This window comes from Melanerpes formicivorus, unplaced genomic scaffold, assembly GCF_026170545.1.
Source record: "Melanerpes formicivorus ecotype bairdi unplaced genomic scaffold, bMelFor1.0.p_v2 SCAF_1, whole genome shotgun sequence".
Classification (NCBI taxonomy): Eukaryota; Metazoa; Chordata; class Aves; order Piciformes; family Picidae; genus Melanerpes; species Melanerpes formicivorus.
The window spans coordinates 56,824,209-56,836,515 of NW_027142353.1; the positions used below are offsets into that span (position 1 = coordinate 56,824,209).

General features: G+C 39.2%; 1 protein-coding gene across 13 annotated transcripts in view; it reads right to left on the bottom strand.

Moving 5' to 3' along the window:
- ZMYM2 (zinc finger MYM-type containing 2) overlaps nucleotides 1-12,307 on the bottom strand; it is a 101,989-nt gene that overhangs the window by 34,129 nt on the left and 55,553 nt on the right. For all 13 annotated transcript variants that reach the window (XM_068144420.1, XM_068144372.1, XM_068144365.1 and 10 more), the window contains 2 exons: nucleotides 6,264-6,380; nucleotides 5,519-5,669 (listed from right to left, as the gene is read on the bottom strand). In XM_068144420.1, coding sequence (XP_068000521.1) covers nucleotides 5,519-5,669; nucleotides 6,264-6,380 — 268 coding nt within the window. The remainder of the gene's footprint in view (nucleotides 1-5,518; nucleotides 5,670-6,263; nucleotides 6,381-12,307) is intronic.

Genomic DNA, 12,307 nt, shown 5'->3' on the forward strand with positions numbered 1-12,307 from the left:
GCACTTGGTGCCATGGTTTAGTCCTGAGGTCTGTGGTGACAGGTTGGACTCGATCTTTGAGGTCTCTTCCAACCTTGGTGATACTGTGATACTATTGCCTTCAAAAAATTCTGTATGGTAGCACAAATTCTCTACATTTTTACAAGGTGTATCAGTGTCTCTAAAAATAGATAGGTGATAATGTAAACTACAAGCCCTGTTGTCTTTGAACACTTTCTGTAGCTCTCACATTTAACAAAAATGAAACTAAACAACAGGAAGGAAGAGGTTTAAGCAGGCTTGATGGCAACCCCCTTCACCTAGGAAAAACAGCAGCTCAGTGCAGCAGGGCCAGTGAATCAACTTTTCCTCAGTCCTCCACCCATCAGAGAAGCCCAGCAGCTGTAACCACCACAGCAATGCTTGCTATCACACTTCAGTTTTGAAACTTGTTGGTAACAGGAACCACTATGAATTTCAGGTGAAATATTTGTATGTAAGCACCTGCATAAAATTGAACACACTTACGGTTAGGCTATTCCAACATCTGTAATGTTCTCATATAAATCTAATCAACAAAACATTTCACAGCATACTTTATTGATCAATCCACCACGCAGCAGGGACTGGAAAAACACCACTCAAATCTACAGTGCTTTAACTCAATAGACACCTTTTCTAGGCGCACACAGCCCTGAAATAACTTAATTTCCTAAATTCTTTTTCTACTTGTCAGCTCTCCAGTATTTCAAAAGGGGTTATCTCCTAGATAAAACATCAGAATTGCCTGCATTGATTTTCATTCACAGAAGCCCACAATTCCCAAAAATGTTATTAGCATGCCATCAAGATGACTGTAGAGTTGCTAGTTTCACAGCTATATTTTATCTGCTTTATACACTTGAAAGAAACTTGCAAGCATCACATAGCTTGAGTTATTCCCCAGCTTACTGGCCTTCTGAAAAGCAGGCTACTGACTATCAATCTGTGGTATTAACACTCACATTATAAAATTTAAAAGCCTGTGCTACTGAAATCATAACACTTAGTTCTACTGAAAAGATGACTTAAATGCAAAGTAAGTCTACAAGTGAAAAAAATATGGTGATACTCATCCTGGAATAGTTCTGTTGCTGGAATGGCAAAAAAAGGGTTTGTTCTCTTAAGAGCCTCACAAGGGATATATATATAGATATAGATATATTAAAAAACACCACAAATCAGTAACTGGAAGATTTCTAAGGATTAAAAACTTCCACAGCCTATCCTGTCATTCATGTAACTATACATACATAAAAATCCACAAGGAACTTTGATCATCTTGTTTTGTCATATACATCCCTGGAGGTGTTCAAGAGGGGATTGGATGTGGCACTTGGTGCCATGGTTTAGTCATGAGGTCTGTGGTGATGGGTTGGACTTGATGATCTTTGAGGTCTCTTCCAACCTTGGTGATTCTGTGATCTTATTTAATGTAGACAGTGGTATTTTGGAATGAGACATTCTAGTGTCAAAACACCAGACAGTTTAATTTCCAAAGCCTCAGCACCAGGGGAACACATTAGATGCTTTCAACTAGTCCTTTCAGGTTGTTCATCCTCCACATAGCATCCCTGTTTTGGACACTAAACAGAAAAAGCACACTGTACTCCTCTGAGAAGTTAATAGGTGTGTTTAGCACCAATTAGAGATCAGTTTAACTTATACTTTATTGCAATAGAAGTTTCAGCTAGTCACTGTAACTATTTTTAAACATCTCAAGAGAGAATGGAATTGCACAGAAATACTGATCCCAGAGACCTTAATGTGGGTGTCAAGATTTGTGTGTAAATATGTATGCAATGTGCACATTAAAAAAACCCATCAGGTATGAAGAATGGGAGTGGAGGAATGACAGCATCTTCAGTACTCCAGCTAAGCAGGCATAAGAAGTCAAGGGGTATCTGTGGCTGATGTTACATGTGCTTTCCCATCAGAGACTCTTGCAGAAACTTCAAACACCTGTTTAACTTCTGTTAATTTTATCTAGGAGCCTTCTTTTATAAACACACATCTGAAATTGTACAGTGTTTTCCCTGGAGAGTTCAGTTTCTTCCAAAAATGCCAGCAACTTCTGTAACTGAGCCCCCCAAGTTATTTCCTCTCAAATCATAATACATTGTCTTATGGTGACGACTAATTGCACGCCCAATAAAATAATCCACGTTGGTGACATCTCTTGAACACTTTGCAGTATCAGAACCAGCACGGCCTCCATATCCAACAAGTCTGTTTAGTACATCTACTAGTTTTATTGCTTTCCAAACATCTGGGACATTTCTGGAAAAAGACTATGACATCAAGGGAAAACTGTTGGGATGCCTGGAAGAAAGCTAAGAGAAAGCTGTGACCTGTGATGACAGAACTTCTATTTGTTGACCTCCCCTCAATCCACCTAAACACCTGGCCCTCTCTTCTCCACAGCAGATTCTAAACACTCTTTAACTCTCAGATTCCACTGTTTCTGCAGCAATGACAATTGTTGGGTTTCCTTTAAAACACCAGGACAAGTTTATTTCTTACAGAGCTTCTGTCCAGGTCAGTAGTTATTTTTCATTGAGTACCACAGCTTTTTTTACGTACACATGCGCTATGTTATGGGTAAGATCCCAATGTGTGTCTTTCTGAGTCCAGGACTCTTACTGGAACTGTTTGACCAAATGAATATTTGCCTCTTTATTTCCAGTGCTCTAACAAAGCACAGGTTCATAAAGTTAAAATAATTAAATAGTCAAATTTATTAAAAGAACAAATATAACAGATTTGGGATTGCCAGTGATAAATGCACAAACTGCAAGGCTGAGCTCAAGTTAATAAATCCTGAGCAACATCCAACAAAGCTGAAGAAATAAATCTTTGCAATAGATCTAATACAGAGTAGAAATGCAGCAAAAGCTATTTATTTAATGTGCAGTTCTTCCCAGGAAGGCATCCCTGTGTTGGGAAAGGAGCACAGCACATAGACTGTCCTCATACTTGCTAAATCCAGAGTCTTTACCCACCCAGAGTGATGATGTTCTCTCATTTTTTAATGCCCTAACCCTGTCTGTCTCTGCCTTCTACAAGATATTTAGCATGATTTGGGTGGAGTTGAGTAACAGAGTCCAGTATGTTTAGCACACTCCACTTGGCTCATTAGCATACGGAGGGGTGCCAACTTTATTATTAAAATTGCAGTTAATCAGGCAGAGGTCTCCTCTCAGGCACCACAGCCTCTGAAATAGGATTGGAGGCTGTGTAGTTTTGCTGTTTTAACCTTGCTTCATTAGTTTTAGCTGAAACAGGGCCATCTCATATTCACAAGGCTCCCTCCTTCAGCCATCTGGCAGGCCAGCTTTGCAGAGCTTCATTTCCTGCGATAACATAAACATCTCTTGGTTGTGAATACATTTGCTCCTGAAGTGCACTACATAAACTTGCATTCCTGTCCCATGGTAAGCTAAGCAGTTATCCCACAGCATCACAAAGGAGATCTAAGCTACAGCTAATAAATGTGTGCAATCCAAGTTACATTCTACTTAGGGGTGTTTTTGACTACCTTCTATTACTCAGCAGTTCAGATCACCACAGTAAGCCAATAAACTTTATTTCAGTGGTAACATTTGGCATTATTTATCCTCATAAAGATAATCTCTGCTCTTAAGTTGGCAGTCCAACACATGAAAACTCTGGTCCTAGGCAATGGGTTCCCCCCATGTAGTAATTGTATTCTTTCCTTTCTCAAATTTTCAAACAGGCAATACACATATAGGTTGAGCCTCCTCGTACAGAAAGGTCTCTATGGAAATAATAATGTGGCACCACTTGCATTGTGAATTTATCTCATTTTGTTGTGACAGCCACCAAGCTTTAACACAAGGAAGTTGTACGTATTTATAGTAACATCAGCATTTACTGTCATGTCCAGCCCCCCCCCCCCCCCCCAAAGTTTGCTCTTATCTTTGAATAATTCCTGTGGAACTGTTTTATTTATAGAAATGGTTTCTGACTGATTATTGAGCGCTGCAATGACACACTGTAAAACTGGGTCTTGCTTTGTCCTTACCCCCAGCCCCAGGCTACCAGTTTGCAGTCCAGGACACAAGAAGAAAGTAATGATGGTGAAGAAATCTAACCCACCACACTGCATTCATCAGAAACAAGATTGTAGAGTCCAGAGCTATAAGGGAACAGCATAGAGGGAAGGCTACCTCCAGCCCTGCAACTCTACCCATCTCCAGCTTCACTAGATCCTGCTGCTAGCAAACTCACACATGTGCAGTTTAATCTGCTTGAAAAAAGAGCTCTTTATCAGGGTTTATCAAATGATTGTGAAAGCATTATTAGTACAGCTAAAGAAAGAAAATATTCACTATATTCCCCAGAGATAGGTAATCTATACTCACAGTTAAACTTCTAAGATCAAGATTAAATACCAACACCAAAGCACAGCTCACCAGAAGTGGAAATAATGGGTTCTTGGTAAGACCATGTTTTGCTTCTATTAAAACAATATTATAATCAAACTTTAAAGAACTCTATGCCCATTTACCTCCTTTTTAGTTTGTTTTCTTTTTGAAAATCCAAATCAGTAGTAGGGTATATTATGACAGTAGTCAACATGGAATGAAGCTAGAGGTGGGGAGATTCAGGCTAGATGTGAGGAGGAGGTTCTTCACCATGAGAGTGGTGAGACCCTGGAATGGGTTGTCCAGGGAGGTGATCGAGGCCCCGTCCCTGGGGGTGTTTAAGAGCAGGCTGGATGAGGCTCTGGCCAGCCTGATCTAGTGTAGGGTGTCCCTGCCCATGGCAGGGGGGTTGGAACTAGATGATCCTTGTGGTCCCTTCCAACCCTGAATGAAACTATGGAACTATGAAACATGTATCAACAGCCATCACTTGAACTATTGCTTGAATAACCACTCTAAGCCAACACAGGATTTCCACCATCGTACTACTAATCAAAGAAAACAGCTTGCCCAGGGACGTGGTTGAGGCCCTGTCCTTGGAAACATTAGGGATAAGACTTGATGTGGCCATGGGCAGCCTGATCTGGTTGGAGGTGTCCTTGCTCATTGCATGGGAGTTGGACAACATGACATTTGAGGGTTCTTCCCAACCCAGTGCAACCTGTGAAATCTGTCAAACTGTGTGCTCCTCAATACAGGTAGTGTTGGTACAGGCTCTTCAGCATACATTTGGAAAAAACCAAACCAACCAACCAAAAAAGGGCATTTTTGCAAATTTTTTTTGGTGCATGTACATTTATACACACACCTTTGTCCCCTTTTCCTTAACCTGGAGTGAAAGGTGAAACACTCAACTGAAGGCTACAAAAGCAGTACAGATAAACTCATGAGTACACGTGCTTCATTAATAATAATGAAGAAACTTCTGATTTAGCCTCAAGTACAAGAGAATGAGTTGTTACCTTAAAATTTGACATTAAATATTAACATAGCAAGTCAAATGAAGTGAAAGTGCAATGACCAACCTTAGGAAAAAAACAACTAATACATACCTTCACTACAAAAGGGTCTTTTGATGCCAGAGAAATTCACCGTCTCGTGCAGTGTTTTCTCTTCCTGACAGTATTCACAGTATGTCACTATGCAGTGTAGTTTCTTATAATCATCAGAACACGCTCTGCTGCAGAACTGATACACTTTGTTCTAAATGCAGAGTTGCAAAACATCAGGAATAGGGCTTAGGGATAAAAATCTTAAGGTCTGGATAGCGTAACTTCAATAGTTTGCCATTAGGGTAACAAGTTTAACATGCAAACTAAACAGAAGTGCAAATACACAATTAAGGCATGACTTACAACATTAAAAATTACAAACTCACTCAACCTGACAGTGAATGCTACAAATACAATTTCATATGAAAATGCTACAGAGAAAACATGCCAATCATTTTTAGCATAAAATCTTCAGTTACTTCTCGCAGTTCATAAAGATGTGTAACAATGATCTATCGTGTCTACTCATTCAGTAACTGAAGATGGAAGTAGATTTCAAGCTTCCACTTCATCTGAGAAATTACAAGTTTCTTTACATTCCACAGATGCTTCTTTGTTTGTTGTTTATGGGCAAAGCCTTCTGCTTTTATCTTGATGTCTTACAGAACCAGGTAGATTTTATTACCTTGATTTTTTTAAGCTTACAAAATAGCTACCCAGAAAAACTGTATTGAAGATACCGCTTTAAAGCTATACATGTCAGCATTCCGAAAGTAAGAGGAAAAAACAAACCCCAAATGCTTACCTCCCATTCCAGTACTTCTGGCTTTGAACAAAAAGAATTTTTGCAGTAATTACATTTCAACTGAATATCGCTGGGAGAGACGAACTGACCGTTTGTTGAAGACTGCACACTAAGAGTCTGAAAAACATAAATACACACACACATTGCTAAAATATAAAGTTAGCAAAATGTGTCTTTTCATTTAAGCCTATAGTGTTTAAGAATGGGAGTTTATAAAGAAGCTTAGGAGCACTTCTGGCAAAAGCACAACAGGTTAGTCTTTTCCCTTGATATTGCATGTTTCCTCATCTCAAGTCTTTACCCTTGCTTCCACAGCGATTACTTCAGGTTGTACTTTTTTACCTTACCTTTCTAATGCCTGTTATTTATGAGTAATTATAAACACCAACAAAACAAAACAAACTCTCTCAAACCTTGTTAAACATAAAACATGTATTTTCTGATAAATACATTTCCCAACTTGCCTTAGTCACAAAAAGTCAAAGACCTACAAACAGGGTAGATTATCAACATCTTACCTCAGCATGCCACTTGAAAACACAAACAGTAAAGTAAAAGGCCTTCATAGCTTAAACCCTGAATCTACTCAGGTACTAGGCCTTAGCTGGCCTCAAACGCCATGACAGGAAGGTGCAACCATTCAGCCAGATCCTAAATTAAGGTTCTTCATACTGAGAAAAAATACTATAGATTGCATATGTAGGTATGAAAATGTAATTCTGTAAATGCATAATCCACTTTATGTATCTCTGATGCTACCAGTAGATAGAAAACTCCGTTTTAAAGCATCTGTAGTTTTTTTGTATGCCCCCCAGACAGTTTTTCGCATCTTCCCTAGATCAAACAGCAATTAGTGCATTACACGTGTGATGTTCACGACAAACTGAATTAGTAGCAATCCCAGCCACTTGAAGAATAGCAATCCCAGCCACTTGAAGAATCCAGGACAAATTCCTTTGTCTTCAACAAACTTACCCACAGCACTTGCAACAAGACATACGTATTTAAAGAGCAGTTCTCCTCAGACAGATTTGTTACTACTTCTCTACTTTCTAACAGTGAAAAGATTAAACATTTCTGTTACAGGATACTTGTCTTCAGACTCTCATTTTACTAAGGGTTTATGTACACTAAAAAAAAAAAAAAAGAATTAAAAAAGCAATGAGACTACTTACTAATATAAACCCTTATATTAGTGGACCAGAACAGCTGAGTGCTAGCTAGCAATGCAAACAGTATCATTTTACGTAGAGGCACTCATTCTTTATCAGGGCTTTGCAGACATGAAACAGTCATGTGCATTTCCCACCCATGTACAGGACCTGATAGCAAAATGCCATATTCAGCAGTAGTAATGCCACCATTATGCTAATGGTCCTTTGTCTTATAAAAACTTCAACAGTGATGCCCACACAGTACTGTCATATTTTTCCCACTGCATCTAGCAAAATTCCCTGTACTTGAGAGGTATTTACTAGACCTCGGCTGCTCTGAGCTGAAGACTTGTATTAACATGGGAGCTCATCTGTGTTTTTCTGCACTTGCAGGTTTCTTCACAGAGTAAACACCATGTTCAATACATGCTGCCACGTGGGTTATGGAAGCACAATGGAAGTCTAGAGGTTCTGGTGGAAAACAGAAAGAAATCAAGAAGCAAGTATACCCACCACTTCCAGCTCAGGAATGAAGGAAATGTTAAAGAACTAGCAGATGTGACAACTGAAGACAGAGGGAGGAATAAAGACCAACTGTACTAAGTGTTCAGCCAATGAAAATCAGCTGTGACACACCCTATATTGTGAAGGTTACAGGTGAAAAGTGAACCATGTTTTCCAAGTATCCCAACATTAGCTTCTTTTATTTCTTTTCCCAACTGGTCACTAGGATAGAAATTCAGCCCCTACAGGGAGCTGGTAACTGAACAGTAACAAGAGCTAAAGAGGTGAGAATGATGGAGTTTGAGTCTGTTTGAAATCAAAACTTGTTAATTTAAGCATTACAGCTTCTAAAATAAAACCAGTGTTTCTTATCATAAACTCCTATGGTCAACTAAGTATTGTCCCACAGAAATCAGCAAAGAACTGAATTCATATTACTCAAAGCTCTAAAACAAGCAGGAGATGGTTGTAAAACCAGTTGTTAATCACAAGATGATCTCGTATGCCTCTTTAAAGTTTGTATCATCCTGCTTACCATTCAGGACTACCTGTGACAGAACAGAATAGAATAGAACTGAACAGAACAGAAGAGAACAGAACAAGTTAGAAGAGACCTTCAAGATCATTGTGTCCAACCCATCATCCAACTCCATCTAATCAACTAAACCATGGCACCAAGCATGGCTGTGCCTTTTAAGATAGGATCTTCAGCTGGTGTAAAAAGAAAACCAAAGATTGTTCTAAATGAATTTCATTGGTCAGATGAGTGGGATGTCATTTTATGCTCTTACATTTCTCTCTCACTCTGTCTCTTTCTGCTGGCATGCATGCTGCTGTTCTGGACAGAGAGAGACCTCTTATCATCTAACAATCTTGAGATAAGCAATACTAACTTCTTAAAGACACTTTGAGCTAGCTAAAAATCCCTCTAACATTTCTCCTTTTCTATTTTCTTCTAATTAACTAGGGAGGGAAAAGGGAGGGAGAGGTTGGGGGAAAGCAGGGCAGAATCCTCCTGCCCAAGGAGGATTTCTGTGCTGTCTGGTTTTTTGTGAAATCCTGTATAATCTTGTGAATACTGTATCTTTATGCATATATTCATTGCATTCCATTATTGCTTGTAAAATACAGCTTTCCATTTCGCTTCCCAGACTGCGTTCAGCCAAGCTTTTGTTTACTGTCCGTGGGTTAAACCATCACACTACTTCTGTATAGTAAAGAGTGAAGTTGAAGATTATTGCACACAAAAATATCATGCCACTATGAGATCACAAATTCATTAAAATCTTTTACAGGTTGTTCTGAACAACAAGGTTTTATCAATGCTGTGCTTTATCAAAGATAAGTTTGAAATCATCTATATGTACTTGTCTGAATATCTTAAATTCAATCAAAAAACAGTCATGGTTAATCTGATTTTTCCTGAGTCTGTCCTGAACAACGAGAGCATAGAAAGTGTCAAGCAAAGCAAAAAAAAATCATTGTCAAGTGGTTTGTAGCCTTTAATGCAACCACCTCAAATTGTTTTAAGCTGCCAGATTACTAATGAACAGTAGGCAGACACTGCTTAGGGATTCTTCTGAGAAGACCAGTGCAGTAGTACAGCTCCTGGCCTGTGCCTGCCACCAGAACGCTAGCAATAGAGGGGTTATCCTTACCCACAGCAACACAAAATCAAAGTGTCAAAACACTTCAGCACACAACTGTATACATGGAAGGGCATCCAGACTGCAGCTATTTTTTTTTTTCTGTAATTCTTAACATGAAATATAAGCAAACATATGAGGAACCCTTTACAAATGGTCCCCTACCAGGACTGTTCCACAAGCAGTATCAACCGCACTTAATTAACTGGGGAAGGAACCAAGCACTTGCCTTACACTCAGGGAAAAACAGTGACCTTCCAACGTCAGTGTGGAAGTCTCAATTATTTTTATTGTAATCAAATTTGGGGAAGTATTTCTATGAGAAGCATGCCAAATTTCCTTTATGCTTCCTGCCAAAACATACTCCCTTGTTAAAATGTGTGTGTGAGAAAGATGTAAGGTATGTAGTAAAGAACACTTACATACGCCATAACGACAATGAATGAACATCAGCGAATAACCACAATGAGTAACCTGCTAAAACACACACTGTACTTGTAATTCATACATGGATCAGTCCTACAACTCCCCAGCTATAGCCATACACTAACAAAAAAAGGCACAAATTTTGCAAGACAGCTTGTATTTGGAGACACATACACACTTGCTAACTAGAACTACAGCCTCCATGAACATGACAAATAAATTAGCAGTCTCTTTTTCCTTAATAGACAAGTTCAGAGCAAGATCTTCAAGTGACTTAGTAAAGGTACTGACAGCAAAACACTACAACTTTGGAACAGTTCTGTCCTGAATTCTGTAGTAACACCCTCCAAGACAATGAATGCAAGAAGACAAGATACAGTCACGCTATTCTACCACCAACTACCAAACCAAAAAGTCCTATCAAGAAGGGCATTATCCCTCTGTTACCTTCTTTCTTACAAGGATGAATGGCATTGCAGAGTGTCCACAAGAAGGAGATAATAGTTTTGGACATAAGTTGCACAAGCAGCTCAACCAAATCTTTCAGATAATTTAATACAGTAACCAAGAACTACCTAGAAGCAAAAAGTTATTAATAAGATAACAACCAACCATGAACTACTGCAAATAAAGTGGGAATTTAAATATTCTAACTCATTTGTAAACCAAAAGGACTAGAACTTTTGCAGAAGGGAGACACTGAGCCAAAATAGCAATTACTCTGAGAACAAAAACGCTTAACAACGAAAAAGGACAAGAACAGGCACAGTAAGAAAAAGAGATTAATCTCACAGTAGTTACTTTCTGTCACAGTACAACTAAGGTTGGAAATGACCTCGAGGATCATCGAGTCCAACCTATCAACACAGACCCCATGACTAGACCATGGCACCAAGTGCCACGTCCAATCCCCTCTTGAATGCCTCCAGGAATGGTGACTCCACCACCTCCCTGGGCAACCCGTTCCAATGACGAATGACTCTCTCGGTGAAGAGCTTCCTCCTCACCTCGAGTCTAAACCTCCCCTGGCACAGCTTGAGACTGTGTCCCCTTGTTCTGGTGTTGGTTACCTGGGAGAAGAGACCAACCCCTTCCCAGCTACAACCACCTTTCAGGTAGTTGTAGAGGGCAATGAGGTCACCCCTGAGCCTCCTCTTCTCCAAACAATCCCAGCTCCCTCAGCCTCTCCTCATAGGGCATGTAATGCCAGAAAATTAAAACAAAGAGTTATCTCAGTACTAAGCAAGGAAAAATACAGAGTATCTTAGTGTATCAGCTCAGTTTTCAAAATATCATTACAGAAAGCATTGCAATTGACCAAATGGATTAAACCATTTTTCTGGTTCAGGTTCAGTCCCTTCTGTGTCACTCAGGTGTAGCAGAAGCCTGAAGGAAACACAGTCCAATGTGGTTATACTGTTCTTTCCACCTGAACACTGCATGACCCAAACAAATAAGCTGTTCTCATACAATTGACTCTAACCTACTGGTGAATAAAACATTAATTCTTCTATACAGGGAATAAATGAAAACTATCAGAAAGTCAGAATCCAACAGACATTTGAGCAAACTAACTGGAAGCAAGTGGCCACCTACACGTTTTGGGGTCTTCACCAAAAACTCCAGAGACTATGGCTCCTCTAATTAAACTTCACTGGAACATTAAAGAGAAACATCTAAATGTAGCACAAACTGCAAGAGAACCAACAGCAATATACCAACAAGAACAGAAACCAACAACAAGCACTAACTGATCTGGCAGTCATAGTCAATAATGTTGCTTAATGTTGACTTATCTGGTAACCTAAGGCGGCCCAGGCTGTGTTTGTCATTCACTAGCTTTATTTTCCTCACTCAGCAGGAAAATTTTGTTCTGAGAGCTCTTGGGGCTGCAATCAATTATAAGACCATGAAGAATAAAATAGATGCCAAATGAGTTTACAGTAAGTACTACAGATTTGCCATTACATACTAACAATCTGCATCTATTTTGTTAATCAGTTCCACTGGCAGACATCCACTGAACTGGTCAGGATGGAAGCACAGAACAGGACTACATGATGGTAGTCCTATTCAGGGTATATTAAGGAAGCAATTAAGAAATTTATTTGCTTTCCAGATTACAGAAAACAGCAAAGTTTCATGACAAATGGGAAAACCCTGCATGGGTGTAACTGTTTGACAACATGAGGAGGCAATTACCAATTCTACAACACATATCTGGGAAAACAATTTTTACATACAAGAATTGAAACCTATCCTTTTCAAATGTTCCTTAATCACCTAATCACTAGAAGATATTCTACATCATTTA